The sequence below is a fragment of the Vipera berus genome (genome assembly GCF_964194415.1).
Source record: "Vipera berus genome assembly, chromosome: 3".
Lineage (NCBI taxonomy): Eukaryota > Metazoa > Chordata > Lepidosauria > Squamata > Viperidae > Vipera > Vipera berus.
Window position 1 is genome coordinate 136,328,787 of NC_138204.1, and position 21,374 is coordinate 136,350,160.

The following is a 21,374-nucleotide window of genomic DNA, read 5'->3' on the forward strand; positions in this document are numbered from 1 at the left end:
CAACCATTTGAAGTTACAACTGAATTGAAAAAGTGACTTATGACTATTTTTCACACTTATGACCACATGATCAAAATTCAGATGCTTGGCAGCTGACTCATATTTATGACAGATGCAGTGTCCCCAACTCACGCAATTCCCTTTTGCGACCTTATGACAAGTAAAGTCAATGGAGAAGCCAGCCTTACTTAATAACCATGTTACTAACTTAACAACTGTGGTGATTCACTTAAGAATTGTAGCAAGATAGGTTACAAAATGGGGCAAAACTCACTTAACAAATGTCTCACTTAGCAACAGAAATTTTGGGCTCAATTGTGGTCGAGGCCCACCTGTACATAGCTTGCATTATTTTAGGCAAACCTTCACTAGCAAGTAGCTTATTATTTTATAGTTAGTATATAATTCATTACATTTGCAAATAGAGAAAGAACGATGGGTTACTTTCTGCCATAAATAACAATTTTATTTCACAGCAGTCTTATATATATCTGCTTCAAAATAAACCTCGATGACTTGAAATGCATTTCTAAAGACTGCATACTAGTTTAAAAACATTTTTGTTTTGCAACTTTTTTTTTGACTTTATATATGTTGTCCTGCCAGTCATATGACCATATTGGTTAAAATATTCCAGTCCTTATTTAACAGATTAGACTTTGGATACCATCCAATTTTATAACTAAGGACAAAATGCCAATTATTGTTACAAGCATCTCCACCGGAGCCAAAGTGGAGTGGAGTGCATAAGAAAGGTTGGAATAACTACATTATTTCTGACAGAGGATGAGGTTATTAGTTGCTTATTGCATCATGCATGAAGCCAGTATCCTCAGAGGCTCCTTCCCTATCCTTTGCTAGCTTTCCTGATTCATTTTTACCTTCTGCTTAAGTGATGAGGCATAGATATAAAGCAGTGTTTTATTATTTGGTTTAAGCTGAATAATATGTGTGTGTGAGAGAGATTCATTCTATAATCACAGCTATTTTCACATCAATTTCTTAGTCTGGAATTGCTCTTTTTTGGTAATTTTCTTTTTGGGGAAAAAAACAAGTGTTATTGTATTATATTCAATAGTTTTACCATTTTTCAGTTCTGAAATATGCGGCATATCACAGACACACACATTTATAGCATTGTATGTGTGACAGAGCTTACAATATTGCTGTTTAGAAACTAAACAGAGCTTATAAGGTCTTTCAGTAGGTTTTATTCTCTTACTGACTTCTAGCTGCTTAATTAGTTTCTGTTCAAGAGTAATATAGTAATAGTAATTAAATCTTAATTAAAGCAAAATCTCCTTCAGGTTGAGCTTGACTTTTAGTGACTTAATACAATTTTCTTGGCAAGAATATAAAAGTGATATGCCACAGCCTTTATAGGGGATATTTTGTGACTTCTCAGTGTATCCTACAGCTTGGGAAATCTGCCATCCAAGTACTAAGCAGATACGAACGTTCTTAGCTTCTGATCCCAGACAAGGTCACCCAAGGGCTGGAAAATCTTAATTGCTCAATACTAAATTACTTTCAGAATAGGGTTAAAGTTTAATTAATTGTGCATTATCATTTTTAATAAAAGGATTTCAGTGAGAGTAACTGCTAATTAATGGACTTTCTTGAGGATGAAAGGATAATTGAAGAAGTTGAAGAGAAGTAATGAAATAATGTTAAGGTTGATGGTGTTCCTTCTAATTAAAGTTGAAAAGTAGGACTAAATTCTGAGTAAATATAAAATTATCTTGGCTAAACAATGCAAAACATTTCAGATTTGAAATATCGTAATCTCAAAGGGGCCTGTTTTTAGCATGAAACATTTGTTCTGAACATGAGATGGGATATCCTATGTTCAAAATGATCTGTTGGGCTTTCTGAAATATATGTGGAGTGATTTTAATGCCAGAACCACCTAATAAGGCTGGCTAATAATAATAATAATAATAATAATAATAATAATAATAATAATAATAATAATAATAATAATAATAATAATAATAATAATAACAACAACAACAACAACAACAACAATAACAACAACAACAGTGATCCACAGTTTTAAGGTTTACAGGATCAATGGAGCTCAAAATCTTTTAAATATATAAACTGCTAATCTTGGCAATCAGAAAGATTGCTGCCGGATTACAGATAATAATAATATTTAAGAATCATGTGGAGCCAAAGTTTTAATCTGGCTTTCTTCTGGTGTAGAAAATCAATCACAGATGCCAGTTATTTGGTTGACGTTGGCCTTCATACCTATTGAATTCTTCCTAAGAAGCTAGGACAGGGGTGTCAAACGGCAGGCCCATGGGCCGGTTGCATCATGTGGAGGCTGCGCCTTCCCCAGCTCCTGCAATGTGAAAAAAGTCACAATACATCGCAACACGTCATGTGATGCGGCGAGTTTGACACCCGTGACCTGGGATGTTGTATGTATTAGCATTACATACGTAATTGCCACATTAAGTATCCATGCTTTCCTCTTTTCAACCACACAAATCTGGTGTATTATGAGCCAAGACTTTATCAGTTTGTATTTGGAAATTCCACAGTATTTTTCATGCTTCCAGCCACCTAGAGTTGTTGGATATGAGATGGACGGCAAATAAATTTCCTAATAAATAAATAAAACTTAACCTTCCCATTTTCTACTACTTTTTCAACTCTATGTTCCCACCAATTTTTCTTTACTGGGATGTGATCATTTTTACATATGTTCCAGTTAAAAGTTAAGTTTGCCAGCTGTGTTATGTCATTGTTTATAATCGGTTTGTGCAATCTTCATGCACAAGCTGACTATGTGATCTACTGTTTCTTCGGCTTTGTACAATTTACACTTTGAAACATTTGATGTTTTTTAAAAAAAATTCTCTCCTTGATTACACTAGTTTGAATTACTTGTTTTTATGCAGCCAAAACCAAGAGTTCAGTTTCTTTCTTAGCAGCCGGGAGTGCGCGCGTGTGCAGGACTGCCCTGCCGGCTCCCGCCCGACGCCAGACAGCTCCGCCGATGCTGCCTCAAGAGGGAAGAGCGTGAGGCGCCTGCCATGGCTCTCCGAGGACTCCTTAGGAGCCGGGGAGCGTGCGTGTGCGCAGGACTGCCCTGCCAGCTCCCACCAGACGCCAGCCTGCCCTGCTTCCTCCACAGTTAGAGGGGAGGGCATGCCTTCCCGGGCTCGCTGACTTGCAACCAAGCCGGAGCCGAAAGGGGCTTTTCCTTCCACCCACCCTTTGGAATAGACGCAAGAGCTCCCGGGGTCTGGCGTTTGCAAGGGGGAGGGGAAGGGGCTGAGAGGCTCTTGGGGGTGGGAAGGGAGAGTCACGTTGGAGGGGGGACTGGACTAAGGAGGCTTGAAGTGGCTTTGCAAGAACGGGGGCGCTCGATTGATTTATGTACTATTTTCCGGCGTATAAGACGACTGGGCGTATAAGACGACCCCCCCAACTTTTGAGATGATTTTCATGGGTTAAAAAGTCGTCTTATACGCCGGAAAATACAGTAAACCTCTGCCTCCAGTTTTGCGGAACAGATATAATCCAAATATCACTACAGAAATGTCATGCATACTGAACAGTTATGTGTTCTCTTGTTTTGTATAGCATCTCAGAGATATGGCCCAGGAATTGATGGCTTTGATGGTATTTCCACCATTCAATTTTGTCTTTAGCACTTTTTTCACTCTTTGGATATATTTTTCACTGATCATATTTTTAACTTGTCCACGCTTTTTTTTTGTCTCCAACAGTAAAATGCCTAGATACAGCAGTCTTCATCCTTATGGCTCCTGATGGTTTGCCACTCTGCATTTCAATTCCATTATTCCTTGTGATTTTACTCTTCTTTCTTGCTACAGAGGAACATTTTTCTTATTTAAATTCCACTTCTATATTGGTATTAACAATTCTTGGAGTATTTTTCAGTGGCAAGATTTTGATTTCTGATTTTCCACAAAGCTTCAGATCATCCATATAAAGCAAATCTAGATTTTATTAGATTTTGTTGCTGTTTGACAGTCAAGATTTTTTTCTTCAAAAATCACTGAAAGTGGGATTGTAGCAATGTCAAATAATAAATGTGATAATAAGCACCCTGCAAGATGACTCTCCTAATGTTGATAAGCCCATAATATTCTATTGTTTTTAACTGACAGTTGTTTCTAAACTGATGAATCAATGTGGTAATGAATCAAACACCTTTTTATAATCAATGCAAACTATATGTACATTTATTGATCACAAGCTGATTTTTTGTGCCTCTGCTTTTCTTTATATTTCCTTTCAGTTTTCTTGGGTAGCTGTTATTTTCTTCTAAATAACCTTGGATATTTCCTGCTATTATGCTTGAAAATAACTTAAAACATTAAAAATAAGCATGTTATTGACCTATAGTTTCCTGGTGCTCTAAACCCATTCAACATTTTTATTAGAGTCTTTTCCAAAACTGGATTGTTTCCTTTTTGTTTGGTTTTCCATTTTCAGAATATCTATTGTCATTTATATTTTGGTAGAGTCTCCTCTGATCTCACAGAAATATGTAGCTGATTTTGCACAAAACAAATGATTTGGGCCTCACAGGATTCAATTTTTCTAGCTATTGCTATCATTTATTGCTTTATAATTTCCATCCTTCTTCAATTTCCTGGTGCTTAGCCAATGTTTTATATTAGGCTTTTATTGATCCTTTAGTTTTCACTCTTTAACACTTTTTAAGTACTTGTATCTGATCTTAATTTCTTTATCATGGCAGTATGAACCCCCATTTTGGGACTGAGATTTTGGTTTTTAAATTTCAATACCCAGTTCTTATGTAAACGTCGCTATTCTACTCTGTGTGATTGATAGAGGTTAATTTAGTCTTGCAAGAGCCTTATTCACATCCTTCTTTATAGGTGCAGGTCTTTTGTGAGCACAACTTTCAATGCTAGCAATCTTTGCCTACTGATAGATCCTCATATTACGATTTAGCCAGGTGTTTAAACTGGATTTGGTATTTTTATCTGCCTATCAATTTCTTTCCAAGGATCTGGGATAGGCAGATGTTGCTTGATGGTGTTAAAGATATTGTCCCAATATCTTTTGAAATTGAATGAGGGTGACTTTATCAATGCTAAAATAATATATAGCTTTCCTGATATTAATATTATCATTATTTGTTCACAACATGAAGCCAAAGCTGTTATTTCTTTAGCTGATTTTGGCCTTATATGCACTGAGTTCTTCCCAAGAACCTAGGATGTCATAATGTATTGGTGTAATAAATGCATGGATCCAAGCAGTGTGGCCTTTTACAAGTGACAGATGAAAATATTGTCAATGCACAAGTTTTCTACATGCCGTCCAAGGCTTTTGGGTATGGCACCTAGTGTGATGATAATTTGGGATCACCACAGCCAGATTATGAAATAATCTTATTGTTATATAAGCTATTGGTAAAAAGGCTAAGTTGAGATGTTAATGCTATTCCTTTTTACATCAAATATATTATAACATGCAACCCAACCAGGAAAAAAAACAGAAAAAAACCTTTATTATGTTATTTAGTAAATTATATAATCTGATCACATGAAATGACCTTTGGAGAACCTGTTAGTCCTTCCAACTAGCTAAATTTACAGTTAGATCCCCCAATTCTTTTGTTTTCCATTTCTGAATGGTATAACTTACCAACCACTGACATTTCAGGAACACTTGCTGTATAAATTTCTTCTGGAAATGTTGGCTCATTGTCATTGATGTCATGGATTTTGATGACAAACTCTGATTCAGGTTCCACTGGTTGGAGAGTTCTCCGGTTAATAGCCTGGGCACGCAAGGTATAGAAAGCTTTCTCTTCTCTGTCAATTCTTCTTGTGGCATGAATGTCTCCTGTTCTCTCATCAATAACAAAAAGAGTGCCAGCCCCGTCTCCTGACAAGATGTACTTGAGAGATCCGTCTCCTTTGTCCTGGTCTGAGTGAAGCTAGAGGAGAAAAAAAGGAGAGTAAGAAAGGAGAGAAATACAGAGCTGTGTAAACATAGTAACAACAATATTAATGTTCCAGTTAGTTACAATGTATTAAATTCCACATGACTGTAGAAAATATGAACTGACAAAATCTATTCCAACTCACAGAGACTGTAATGTGTTTCAGTATAGTAAATGTAGCAGAAGCAGGTATAGCATACTTCTCATTACCAGAACGCTCTTAATACAAAAGAATAAACTTGATAATTTAGCTTTGGTGGCAGATTTTAGTTTTTCTAGCAACACCTGTTCTGCAAAGCAGAACATTTGTGTCACAAATCTTACAAGAATTTTATGCTAATGCTGACCTTTTCTTTCTTGAAAATGAATCTATTAAACATTCACAACCTGCTGTGTTGGTTGTAAATTCTCTAAGCAGATAAAGGACATGACAGGATACATATTAATTAAGAATATCATATCTTCTTGAGCTGCTGGTGCACTTAAAAAAATCTCAAAGCTCCATATTTATTAAAGAAAAAATTACATGGAGGATCCTCAGAAATTTGTTGGTAAACTGCAATCCCCTAATATATTATTTCTGAAATCTAACGGAATATGGAACGAAAGCACTTTAGACATGGGACATTTTTGATCTGAAAAAAGATTAGAGACTTTGATTTATTCCAACAGATCTGCCTCTTGAAGAAGTAAATCTAATTTATTAATGTAACTTAACCTAATGGTCAATTTTTGGAGTGTATGGGTATGGGTCATACTGGTTTTGAGGCTGTCACAGAAGCCATATAGGAACAGATGTTTCATGGAAAACCCCCACTTAGTGTTAGGCAGATATCATTTTATTCTCTCAGGTTATTCTTCTTTGTGTTTGATTATAAGTTCTGAAACATTTTTGTTCTTTATTTATAATCTCTCTCTCTATGCATACATACTGAACATATAGATATACGTGCACAATTACCTCTCTCTCTCTCTCTATGCATACATACTGAACATATAGATATACGTGCACAATTACCTCTCTCTCTCTCTCTCTCTAGGCATACATACTGAACATATAGATATACGTGCCAATTACCTCTCTCTCTCTCTATGCATACATACTGAACATATATACGTGCACAATTACAGCCAAATCAGCACAAGGAATTTAGCATACTTGCCCTGTATCTCATACTTTATTCAGACTTTTTTTTTGGGGGGGGGGGATATTTTTCACTTTTGAATGATTTCTTTGAAAAGGGGGTGGGGTGGGGTGAAGGTAGGAAGGATAAAATATTTTCCAATTTTCCAATTCAGCAAAGATAATATCCTTAAATATTAGGTTGTCCCCAGCATTATATTAAAAGCAAACATGGAACACCTTTAGGCACAAAATTCATTATAACTGACAGTATGGAAGGATGCTTGCTGAATAATCATGTCATAGTCAATTTTTGTTTTAAGAGTTAAGGATTGACCCAGGTACTGAGGATTGAGAATATTGGCTAACACAAACTAGAGATTATACTTATTACATTTCTTTTTGTTATTGTTTTTGTTAGTGCAGTTTATGTGTTATATATAAACAGTTAATAATACTTCATTGTATAAACCAGGGAAAGCCGCCTGACAGAAAAACACGCGGGAACTTTGACAGCTGTCAAAGTTCCCCGCACTGCGCAGGCGCCACCACTGACAGCTCGCGGCTGTCAAACTCCGGACCATGTGGAAGCCTGAGCTGTCAAAGTTCCCCGCACAGCGCAGGCGCAACCACTGACAGCTCGCGGCTGTCAAAACACCAACCCATGCGGTAGCCGGAGCTGTCAACAGAAGACGACGCGGATTGGTCCCGGTTTTGACACGGCGCCAAAATGAACACGCCTGATTGGCCCTCGCTGCCAGCTGCCGGCTATAAAAGCCGGACAAGTTATTCTATGTTTGCCTTGCTCTAAATAAACCTGTTGTTAACTAGCCTGTCGTCCCGAGTGGTCCTTAGGCTACTTCACTGGCGACGAAGGTGGGATCGCTCCGGAGCTGAAGTCACGGCCGAGGAAGAGAGTTCCCGGCAAGAGCTGTCACGGAAGTTTTAACTTCCATCGGAGCCACCCAGGACCGGACGACATGGCAAACTTCGGGCGTGTGAGGGAGTTTGATACCCGCCATCCAGAGAGATGGCAATCACACCTAGGCCAGGTCGAGGGATTCCTCCTCGTCAGTAAAATCACTGACGACAGAGCAAAGGCCGCCGCTCTACTATACATCAGCGGACCTCCAGTGTACGATGCTGCCGTTGGCCTGTTTAGCCCGGTACCCATCACCGAAGTCTCCTACGCAGACCTGGTGGACCAGCTGAACAAGTACTATATGCCGGCTCGCTCAGAACTGTACTGGCGAGTGCAATTCGCCCAAAAGAAACAGCGACCGGACGAGCCCGCCAACGAGTTCATCGCCGGGGTCAGACACGCCGCACGGAACTGCTGTTTCCCCGACCTGGAAGACCGCATCAGAGACCAAGTGGTGATCGGTCTGAGGGACGAGAAGCTGCAGAAGAAGCTGACATCCAAACCCGACATGAGCCTGGCAGAGTTGACCAGAGAAATCATGGCCTACGAGCACAGCCACAAGAAGAAGCCGACAACCACGACCCCAGAGAGCCCAGCGACTGTCTACCAAGAAAGCGCAACTTTCAGCGACAGCGGAGAGTTGGTGGATTTCACCGACGGAGAAGCCCTGCAGCGCAGGATGGAGCGTCGGCAACCGAGGAGAGGCGACACGTCGGACCGCCGTAGGTCCAGGAACCCCCCTCCGCCGCCGCCGCGTTATGAGCAACGAGCCGCCTGTGCCAGCTGCGGGGGCAATCATGCCCGAGGAAGCTGCCGCTTTAGAAACGCTAAATGCCACAATTGCGGGAAGACCGGCCACATCAAACCGGTGTGCCGCAGCAAGGGCCGGGACAACATCAATGATGTGGAGGCAAACTCCCCAGGTAGGCCAGCTACCCAGGCCAGCAGAGAAAAACCGCCAGGCCCCCTGGTAGAGACAATTGACAGGGTAAACAGCCTAAGCTCAAAGGTTAAGATCTGGGTCAAAATTCAGGGGGTGCCCTGCCACATGGAAGTGGATTCAGGGTCAGCAGTCTCCTTAATTTCGTTAACGACGTACCAGGAGATCTGTCAACAAGGCAAGGAACAAATTCCCCTGAGGCAAACCCAGGTACACCTAGCTGATTTCCAGAAAACCCCCATTCCTCTGGAAGGGAGGGCTAAGGTCGTAGTGCAGTACAAGGGGTTCAAGGGTCCCTTAGAGGTCTTAGTTACGCCAGGGAATCGCACCAACTTGATAGGGTTAAACTGGTTCGAACCGCTAGGAATCGCCATAACGGGGGTAAATACAATTCAAGCACCCAGCCTGGAAGCCGTTTGCAACAAGTATGCAGACGTCTTCGATGGCACTTTAGGAAAATACACTGCCCCCCCCATTTCTTTACAGTTAAACCCAGCAATCCAACCAATTAAAATAAGAGCTAGGAGGGTACCCTTTGCCCTTAAAGAAAAAATAGAAAACGAACTTGATCGCCTCACAGGTCTAGGGGTGCTTGAACCAACGGAGGGGGGAACCTGGGAAACCCCTATAGTCACCCCAATTAAACCTAATGGAGAAGTGAGAGTGTGCGCGGACTATAAAGCGACACTCAACTTAGCCCTCAGCCCCCACGCTTACCCGGTGCCAGCGGTAAGGGACGTATTTGCGTCCATCCGTTCTGGCGCCATTTTCGCCAAACTTGATCTCACGCAGGCGTATTTGCAACTGCCTGTCACTGAGGACACCGCGGAAGCCCAGACTATTGTCACCCACCGCGGTGCCTTTAAAGTAAAGAGGCTCCAATTCGGCATATCGGCGGCCCCGGGTATTTTTCAGGGTATCATGGAGAAGACCCTGAAAGGAATACCCGGGGTCTGCCCCTATTTCGACGATGTTCTCATCGCCGGGGAAAACGAAGCAAGCTTAGCTGACAGGCTGTCAGCTGTGCTGAGCCGGCTCAGAGAAGCCGGCCTCAAACTTAAGCGAGAAAAGTGCTCCATTGGAGTCACATCTACTGAATTCCTAGGGTACAAAATAGACGGCCAGGGCATCCACCCCACCACAGAAAAACTAAAGGCTATTCAAACCGCACCCAGTCCCAGGAATAAACAAGAGCTTCAAGCTTTTTTAGGACTATTAAACTTTTACCATGCCTTCATCCCCCATAAAGCCACTATCGCGGAGCCTCTGCATAGGCTCCTGGACAAGGGTACGAGTTGGTCCTGGACCAAGATACATGAGAATAGTTTCCAATCATTAAAAAAGATTATCTGTCACAGCTCAACTATCACCCTTTTCAGAGAAGATACCCCAATATGCATCGCTTGCGATGCCTCTCCCTATGGAATCGGGGCAGTGTTAAGTCATATATTCAAGGACGGTACACAAAGACCCATAGCCTTCTATTCACGCACTCTGACCAAAGCAGAAAGAAATTACGCACAAATAGACAGGGAAGCCCTAGCAATAGTTGCAGGGGTCAAAAAATTTCATGACTACCTTTACGGAAGGCCATTTACTATATTTACTGATCACAAACCCCTGCTGGGCATATTCACTTGGAATAAAACTACACCACAAATTCTCTCTCCGAGAATATTACGGTGGTCCACATTCTTAGCAGCCTATTCCTATCAACTAATACATAAACCAGGAAAAGAATTGGGACACGCAGACTGCCTCAGCAGACTGCCCATGCAAAACAAGGACTCAGACCCAGCCCCAGCTGGTCTGATTTTAGCAATCTCCCAACTTCCAGAATGCCCCCTGACTGCAAACATTATAGCCAATAATTCAGCTAAAGATAAAATACTTACAAGAATCCTCAAATGGGCCACAACAGGGTGGCCAGCTCAAAACCCACAACCCCAATTCCAACTATATTTTAACAGAAAAAATGAGATTTCCACCCATAGGGGATGCCTGCTGTGGGGAAATAGGGTCATCATACCAGAGAAAAACATAGACCAAACATTACACATTTTACATGAAGGACACCCAGGCATTGTAAAGATGAAAGCAATGGCTAGAAGTTATGTATGGTGGCCAGGCATTGATAAACAAATAGAAAAGTATGTGGGAGGGTGCTATACTTGTCAGGCAACCAGAAACGAGCCACCCCAAGCACCAATCCACAAATGGGAAACTACCAGGAACCCTTGGTCACGTATACATTTAGATTTTGCAGGACCTATCCAGGGCCAAAGTTTCTTAATTGTAGTAGACAGCTATTCTAAATGGCTAGAAGTCACTCCCCTTAGAAAAACAACGTCCGAAGCCACTATTCAAGCCTTAAGGAAAATATTCGCCACACATGGCCTTCCAGACACCATAGTTTCAGACAACGGACCTCAATTCACCTCTCGTGAATTTCAGATGTTCGCTATGAAGAATTGTATTAGACTGGTCACGTCGGCGCCGTTCCACCCATCGTCGAACGGGATGGCTGAAATTATGGTACGGTCCACAAAAGAAGCTTTAAAAAAATTCGTTAAAGGGAACTGGCAGAGGCGTCTCAGCCAGTTCCTCTTGTCACAACACACAACTCCATGCACAACAACGGGCAAATCACCAGCAGAATTGAGATGGGGGAGGAGGCTAATAACACGACTCGACAGATTGCACCCTGACACATATCCAGAAGAAAAAGAGCACCCCCACCCAAACCGCACACTCAACCCTGGACAATTGGTATGGGCACGGTCATACACGGATAAAACCAAGTGGGTCCAAGGGACAGTATTAAAACAAACCGGACCCATCTCATACCTTATAGCCACACAAGCACACGGCAACATACGCCGCCATATTGACCAGCTCAGGCCCAGACAACCACCACACAACTCAGAGCAACCAAGGGATTCCGAGATACAACCCCCACCGGAAATACTGCCTATGCCAAACCAGGAAGAAGAACAGCAGAACGCACTACCAGAACCAGTCGATCCTCCACCCCTTCGCCGCTCAAACAGGAATCGAAGAGCCCCCACCTACCTAAAGGACTATCAGTGGGCGGGTTCCAACGGCCAAGAGGGAAGAAACGCGCCAGGGGAGGGGTAAGGGGTGTGTTATATATAAACAGTTAATAATACTTCATTGTATAAACCAGGGAAAGCCGCCTGACAGAAAAACACGCGGGAACTTTGACAGCTGTCAAAGTTCCCCGCACTGCGCAGGCGCCACCACTGACAGCTCGCGGCTGTCAAACTCCGGACCATGTGGAAGCCTGAGCTGTCAAAGTTCCCCGCACAGCGCAGGCGCAACCACTGACAGCTCGCGGCTGTCAAAACACCAACCCATGCGGTAGCCGGAGCTGTCAACAGAAGACGACGCGGATTGGTCCCGGTTTTGACACGGCGCCAAAATGAACACGCCTGATTGGCCCTCGCTGCCAGCTGCCGGCTATAAAAGCCGGACAAGTTATTCTATGTTTGCCTTGCTCTAAATAAACCTGTTGTTAACTAGCCTGTCGTCCCGAGTGGTCCTTAGGCTACTTCAGTTTAAGTCTGTTATTGCCTAGTTTTACAAGGTTCAGTCCTTATAAATTTCAACAGAAATTGAAACAATTATTTTTCTGCACATATTTCATCATCATAGACATTTATTTTAGGACATCTATCAAAGGTTCAGTGTTTCTCTTTAGCCCCATTTTGGCCTTTATTTGTTTTATGTTTTTGTTCACAAATTCCATTAAGGAAGGACATTTCTTTGTGTTGTGCTCCAAGAGGCCATATTGCTGAACCCAGATAATCACACCACTCATCCTATCACATGTCTTTAGGAAATGCACTATAGCCTGGCACAAAAGCAGACTGAAAAACATCTGGGTAATCTGCTTTCTCCAGGGCCCTCTGAGTTTTAAACCTGAATACCATGGTAACAATGGTAAGAAGTTTCCTGACAGTTAGAACAATTAATCAGTGGAACAACCTGCCTCCAGAAGTTGTGAATCCTCTAACATTGGAAGTTTTTAAGAAGAGAATGGACAACCATTTGTCTGAAATGGTATAGGATTTCTTGCCTGAGCAGAGGATTGGACTAGAAGATCTCCAAGGTCCCTTCCAACTCTATGATGATGATGATGATGGTGATGATGATGATGATGATGTTTTTGTATGAATCTAGCAATTGCATCTTGAATACACTATTACCTTCAGGGCAGGCAGAACCATTAACTTCATTCAAATTGATTGAAGTTATTTCAAATGAATTGGCTATAGCATGGACCTGACCATGTTTCACCAACTAGAAGGTCTTAACCAGCCAGGAGAGAAATGGATCAAAAGACAGGTGGATGGTTAACAACACAAAGGAACATTTCCACTTCCTTGGGTATTATAGGATCAAATATTTCCCAGATAAAAGGACAATGCTATGACTTAGCCAACTTGACCAGACCTGCCCAGTCAGAGTATCTCTGAGTAAATCTCAACAATGTTATATATCAGATGCCTAGGATATTTCTAAGAGCAGCCCTGAAGATGTTTTTTTATTGAAAAGTTTTACAGTACATTTTATCTTTAACAATCCCCCCTCCCCCCACCCCTACCTAACCCTTCCTATCCCTCCCCCCCATTCCCCCTCCCCCCCGACTTCCCAGAGCTAAGTACAAGGTATAAAAACAAAGAACAATCATAAACATCCATATGCTAAAAACAATAAACTATTTTTTTTAATTGAAAAGTTTTAACATACAATTTTTTCTTTAAAAAAAATCCCCCTCCCCCTCCCTTCTCCCTCCCCCCCTACCTCTCCCCCCTCCCCCCCTCCCCCCCGACTTCCCAGAGCTAAATACAAGGTATATATAAAAAAAACAATCATAAACAACCATATACTAACAACCATAAACTCTAAAATCCATCACTCTCTAGCTTATATAGGATAAAACAAACCTTAGTAATATTAAATATATATAGAAAACAAAAATAGAAAAAGAAGAAAAGAAAGAAGACTTATTCAAATGCTACATGAAACTTCTTAACCCTATACTTGTTCTGGATAAACTCAATCCATTTTCTCCATTCCATAATATAGCGTTCTTGCGAGTGATCTTTCAAATAGGCCGAAATCTTCGCCATCTCAGCCAGGTCGGAAACCTTTAAAGTCCACTCTTCTATAGTCGGCAGTTCCTCTTTCTTCCAGTACTGACCTATCAAGAGTCTTGCTGCCGTAATTAAATTCAACATCAACTTAGTGTCCACAACTGTAGCATCTATAATTATTCCCAACAAAAAAAGTTGCGGACAAAACTTTATCCTCTGTTTAAAAATCTTCTGCATGTTCCACCAGACTTTTATCCAAAAGGCCTTAACCTTTTTACAAGTCCACCATATATGAAAATATGTTGCGTCTTCATCACCACACCTCCAACATTTAGGCTGATAATTCGGATACATACTTGCAAGCTTTTTAGGATCTAAATGCCATCTATAAAACATTTTGTAAAAATTCTCTCTTAGATTTTGAGCTTGTGTAAATTTTACATTCCTCACCCAGATCTTTTCCCACGTGTCCATTGTGATAACTTCCTGGATATTTTGGGCCCATTTTATCATACAATCCTTAACAAGTTCTGTTTCTGAATCAATCTCTATCAACGCAAGATATATCCGTTTAATATGTGCTGGTCCCTGATTTCTGATTTGCTTTATCAAATTTTCATCAGTCATTGTAAAACCATTTTTCTGGTCTTCTTTCCACCTGGCCCGTAACTGAGTATATTGAAACCAATTTTGAACAACCTTCTCTTCTCGCAAGAGGCTATATGATTTCAAACACCAAACATTTCTTTCCAAGCTTAGGATCTCCTTGTACGTAGTCACATCATGTTTGAAACCAGCATGTATATTTTCTATTGCGTGTTTTGGAATTGCCCACAGTGGTATCTTGCAATCTAACTTATGTCTATACTTCTTCCAAACTCTCAACAATGCCTGTCTTAAAATATGCACTTTAAACACATTGTCTACCTTCTTGTCATACAACAGATATGCATGCCAGCCAAACAACAAATCGTGGCCCTCAAGATTTAATAATCTCTCTTGTGTCAAATTAATCCAATCACTTATTCCTGCTAATGCAGCAGCTTCATAATATAGTTTAAAATTAGGCATTTTAAGACCACCTCTCTCACGAGTATCCTGCATAATCTTAAGTTTAACTCGTGGCCTTTTCCCTGCCCAGACAAATTTATTGATACCTCGCTGCCATTCCTCCAAATTAGAATCTTTCTTAAGAATCGGTATCATTTGAAATAAAAATAAAAATTTAGGCAGGACATTCATTTTCACTGCTGCAATCCGTCCCAACAAAGACAATTGCAATTTTTCCCAACTCTCCAATTCTTTTTGAATTTTCCCCCATAATTTTTCATAATTATTTTTATATAACTTTGTATTAGAGGGCGACAAAAGCACCCCCATAAAATGGATTTTGGGGAAATTTTTTTACAACCGATTAGGGCATTATATCTTCACCACCACATCTCCAACATTTAGGTTGATAATATGACGCTGCAAACCCAGGCTTCGGGGGGGCTCAATCCTTCAGCCGCCCAAACTTAAAGCTCAGGCGGCCCCAGAGAGCTCAACCCCTACCTGGGGCCTCACCCCCTCCTCTTCTCCCGGGGAGGGGGCTTCCGAATCACCAAAACAGCTGATCGGCGCTGTTTTTCAGTGATTCAACAAAGCTGCGGAGCGGACAGCCCAAAGATGGCTGTCTTCAGCATCGCATCACCACCGGAAGTCCACCCTGAAGATGTTTTTGTGACATCCCTCCTCATTCTTTTACAGGTAATATGTATTTTATAAGGGGTTGAAGACAAAATAAGAATAGAAAAAAAGATTGTATTTTGATCTGCTGATATTCAATTATACATCTTGATTCCCAGCCAATGAAATGATGCAGACCACAAACACAAAAAGAATCGTCTAGGGCAGAGCTTTTCAACCAGTGGTATGGATACCACCTGTGGTACATTGGCACCTGGCAGGTGGTATGCGACCATCCTAAAAAAGTGGTAGTGGGGGAGGAGAATGAGCTGAACCAGTGGCAGCGCCGCACAAACTTGAGCGAGAGATGGCTGGAGCTGCAGGGCTGTCAGGGCTCAGTGGAAGCGCCAGGATCAGCGCCAGGCTGCAGCTGGAGCTCGGCATTGATACCGGCACATGTGCTGAGCCCAGAAGCAGCGCCGATCAGCTGGAATGTTGCAGCATCTCTAGGGTCATGTGATTTACATTCAGATGCTTGGCAACTGATTCATATTTATGACAGTCACAGTTTCCCAGGGTCATGTGAAGTGACCAAAACCTGCTACAACCACCCAGCGGACGGGGGGAATAAAAACCAAGCACCCCCCCACCCCACCCCCACTGCCAATCCTCAACAGAAATGCTCAGAACAATGAAAACCTTGGATAGGAGGAAGAGTGCCACCGGGCGGCCAGGCAGGTGTCTTGCTCGGCTGTGGCTTGGGGGGGCACTTTTTTCAGTGCCATTGTAACTTCGAACAGTCACTAAGCGAACTGTTGTAAGTTGAGAACTACCTTTACTTCATAATTTTTTTCCTTTTTTTTTTTTTGGTCATCACATTTTTGACACCTTGCTAGGCGACTGGTGGTACTCGGATGCTGCCATATCCTAAAAGTGGTACAATGGGTGAAAAGGTTGAAAAGCCCTGGTCTAGGGAAGAGACAGCTTTCTATACCCAACGTACCCAAGCTATTAACTAAAAAATTACTCCAATAATGGAATTTGAATCAGACTTTTGACATCAAAACTTCTCTTCAAGCAGTTGGCTTGGTCACGTCTTGATTGAACTAGTATAATGTATTTTACATGGGCCTGCCCTTGAAAACCATTTGCAAACTACAACTGGCCTGGAATAACATGGTGGAAGTGATGGATGTGTCACAGTATGAGCATGTATTCCTACTGCATCATAGGTTGCACTTCTCCTGTCCTTTGGAATGATATGCTCTTGGAGATCTGGTATTACTTTTGAATTTTTGCAAACTGTTGAAGATCTGGTTGTTTTCCCAAGCTTTAGGGCAATGTGCTGTGTAGCCAGATCATTTTGGGTTTTGGTTCTGTCTTCCAGGCAGCTTTGTTGCTAGATATATATTATTTTCTTCTATATATTTATTAATTTTAATTGTAAGCTACCCAGAGTTACAGTGGAGTTAGGCAGCCTTCAAACTGAATGAATGAACGAACGAATGAACGAACAAACGAATCCAGGTGGGCATTTCAAGAGAATCAAACCACCCTCTGTCCTAGCCCGACTCACTACTTTCTCCACATATGTCTTCTTTCCTTTGCTGACAATCAATTTTTCCTGATTGCCATCTTGTTAAAAACAAATGAAAATATTCCTTTATTTTTTGCAAAGAAATCACCCACTGACATTCACAACGTTTCCAACGGATTCTGTAATGTATCCTAATTGTATTATCACCAAATTGCAGAAAATGTATTAAAACTGGTAAAACTGTACCTTTCATTAAATAAGTCTGTCTCAAGGCTAATAGCTGATTTGATATTTTAAGCAGCAAGTTTGGCTCAAAGCTTATACTTTTGGTCCCCTTAAGGTGCTATAGCATCATTTATCTTCATGTTTTTGCTTCTTTCTTCTAAATCCAAGCATGTCCCAACGTAAATCATTGTTAAGTTCATTGGTCCCAAACAATGAAAAATGACTTAATGAAAAAGGAAGAGATTTATTTAGCAGTCACCACTCAAATTACAACTATTTATTACATTTTCTCCCCACTACCTCTATCAGTGACCATCTATTAGTAGTTTGGTCTTAATGCAAATAAATTGTTTTATTGTGTCCTTTTATTGATATTTGTCATTATTTCTCTGACATTTTAGGATTATGCTAAAACTCATAACATTCCAGCAATTATTTTAATGTAACTTCAAGGATAATTGGATATCAGCAGAATAATAAGGTTAGGTAGGTAATCATATAATCATACTGTATCTGACGTATTGGAGAAGTACTTTATTTTTAAGTAGCTGTTTTCTAAAGGACTCCCTATTCCATATCTGCATTTTTTTTTGTGTGGGTATGTGTATCTGAGACCAAAATCTACCCATATACTACTAATTCAGTTGGACTAACTCCCGAAGAAGTAAGAAGATAATTGTAGTTTTAAAAATTAAGAATAAAATCTGAGAAGTTACCACTTTTTAATAGTTACCACTTTAAAATTGGGGACACCATCAAGATCACTGTCTTTTCCTGTTAACATTTTATTAATATATCATATATACTCATGAGTGTACTATCTTCATATTTTATATAGTCTATGTCTATGAAAGTATGCATGAAATAAATCTTTTTTTAAAGCTGGTATTTTATTTTACACCATGCTCATTCTGTCCTTCCCATTTTCTGCCTTTTGCATTTCTGAATAATTTCTTTGTGCCTCTAACGCCCCCCCAATTGTCATATTGTCTATATTCTCTCTTCCAAATGCATTGTAAGAGTGACAGATGTCTCTCACTCTGTTCCTTGAAAACTGATCAGAATCCTCCTTCATATTCAAACCACTTCTATTTACCATTATCTCTACAAATTATTATGTGTCTGAGTAGAACATATGCATTAGAAGGGTAAAATATACATTATGTTTTTGAGAGTGACATATTTTATTTTTAGTAGCACAAAGAAGCCTATTAAAATCTTGTATCTTGAGAGAAAGCTTATTAACAAGGCAACACTTGTTGTAATCAAGCTGAATGAGTGGAAAGCTGCTTTTTTCACTTCTGCAAGCCAAAATCCTTTGATATAAATCAAGAGAATAATTTTTAATTATACGAGTTGGCAAAACATTGGCCTTTGAAATCAGCAATGAGAATAATTTAAATTCACATAACTAATACTAACTTAAGTAATAATACATCCAGGACTGAAATGCACCTTTCAATATATGTGCAAGCTTATATATATATATATATATATATATATATATGTCAAATACTTGTTAACTATTTAGATTACCTTGCTAGGCCCCAAACATGGGACAAATCTTTATTTCCTGTTTCAGCCTATCTTGAAGGCCATCGAACAGGCAGTAGTCACAACACCGGTGACAGCTCATATATTTATGTAAATTATTAACAAAGAATTAAGGGAGACTGATATGCATTTCAAACTTACTAGTTTTCATCAGTCAGCCATACCCTTCTGAGATTTGAACCTGGGCTGATTGCACATTAGACAGTTGTTTTTACCTCTTGTGGCTCAAGTATATATATATACTGGTGAAAATTAAGGAGTTATACAGCTATAATACTTAATTATCTTATTTGTCTATAAATTTTATTTAATTTGAATTATAATGTACTTTTTTGTAAGAAGTCTGCTACAATGTGCATATTAAAATATATTCACACAATAAAACACTATTAGTATTAGTATGGATAATATGCATAACTAATAAACGTACATCAGTCATAGTGAGTATGGGTTTCTTGTACTTAGATGTAGATTAAATCAATAAATTATCACAAATATTTTAAAATGGATTTTAGGTTGCACATTTTTTTGCATCCTTGTCCTCAGTGATGACCAAAAGAGCATCAGTAAAACATGCTGTCACAGTAATATTAAGTATCATTATAATAAACTGTATTTTGAGCACTTTTTAAGAAATAATAAATATCTAAATATATATAGTACAGTCAGAGAAGAATCTAAGGTTTGCATGGAGAAGGTTCAGTTTTGGCATCTGAAAGAACAGATGGAAAAATTTGTAACATGTCTTCCCCATTGACTTTGCTTGTCAGAGGGTTGCAAATTTGATCACATGGCCCTGGGACACTGCAACTGTCATAAATGCATGCCTGTTGCCAAGTGTCCTAATTTTACCATGTGATCACGGGGATGCTGCAACAATGAAAAATGCTCATATGTCCCTTTTTATTTATTTTAGTGCCGTTGTAATTTCAAACAGTCACTGACTGAATGGTTGTAAGTTCAGGGCTACCTGTAGCTGGCTCAGCACGTAGAAACTTCGTATCTCCTGACTGATAACTTTCAGCATGAAATCATTTCAGAGTTGCTCACAAACTTAAGATGAGCTGCAATGCCAGCTTTATTATAAATACATGATTCAGGAAATGAAAGTCTTGACATGTGAGACTTGTCTAAAGCAAGGGGCTCCAGCACTTCTGGCTTTGCGGACCGGCAGGGGGTGGGGGTGGGGAGAGAGAGAGAGAGAGAGAGAGAGAGAGAGAGAGAGAGAGAGGGAGAGGGAGAGGGAGGATGGTCCCACACAAGCAGAAGGGGTGTGTGATCACAGCTCCATTTACGCACAAATGGAGCTCTGAGCATGAGTGCTCACATGCCGCTTATGTGGCCCGGTTCCGAATGGGCTGTAGCTCGGTACTGGCACATGGACCCCCAGTCGAAAGGATGTATCTAAACAGAGTAATGAGAACAACTATTGCTAAGTACGGGAGAAACTTTTCTCTAACATTTATATTTTTACTGCCCAGATTTACAGTTTGCCCCATTTTCCAACAGACTTACTTCAACAGATTGTGGCAGAGGCCACCTTTTATGAACATTAACTTTTTTCTTTTTTTTTTGTTTGCTTCATCATGATTACTAAGAAACATATGAGCAGCTAAAAACTGTTCTCTATAGAATCCTTTGATGGCATTTCCCCAGCACTCGGAGAAAAAAAAACACCAAATCCTGGGAAATGCTTGTGTTTAAACAGCAAAATGTCTGTATCTTGCTTGGAAAATAATGAAAAGCAAGTTTTAGGAAAGGATGGTTAGCTCATCCATCACTGGTAAGGGTTTTGCAAAATATTAAAAAGACAACGCTGTAGGCAGTAGCAAGAGAAGGGATCGCAGGAATGTCCTGAATTGACTCTATTTTAGATAAAATAGAAACAATTTATTAGCAATACCCGCTGAACTTGTGTTGAATATGACATTTTTTTCTAAAAGTAAGAGTAGATTAAGAACTGAACCAATTGCCCGAAGAGGTATGGACTTCCTTTTACTGGATATGTTCATGAATATCCACCCATCTGTCAGGGATGCTTTACTTGGAATTCAGATTTTCCACATAACAGGGAGTTAGAGTTAGCAGCCTATGGGTTTTCTTCCAATTCTATGTATTATGAGAAAAAACCAAAACCAAAACCTAAGCATTCTGGAACAAAAGACATGTTTCTTCCTTGGGCCAACAATTATTTATTTAGTACTGTATTATCTGGGCTTATATGCCATTGCCATTCAAGTAGCATCTAAACCCTATCTTGGATGCTGCCATGCTTCCTTGTATATTTTAGCTGCCATTTCTTTCATGTTCTCAAACATGG

The 21,374-nt window shown here is 40.3% G+C and overlaps 1 protein-coding gene across 1 annotated transcript in view; it reads right to left on the reverse strand.

The window, feature by feature from the left end:
* The window catches only part of CDH10 (cadherin 10), a gene marked incomplete at its 5' end in the record, with an annotated part of 107,045 nt that overhangs the window by 43,129 nt on the left and 42,542 nt on the right, over window positions 1–21,374 (reverse strand). Inside the window, one exon of the mRNA XM_081323256.1 lies at window positions 5,665–5,959. Coding sequence (XP_081179382.1) covers window positions 5,665–5,959 — 295 coding nt within the window. The remainder of the gene's footprint in view (window positions 1–5,664; window positions 5,960–21,374) is intronic.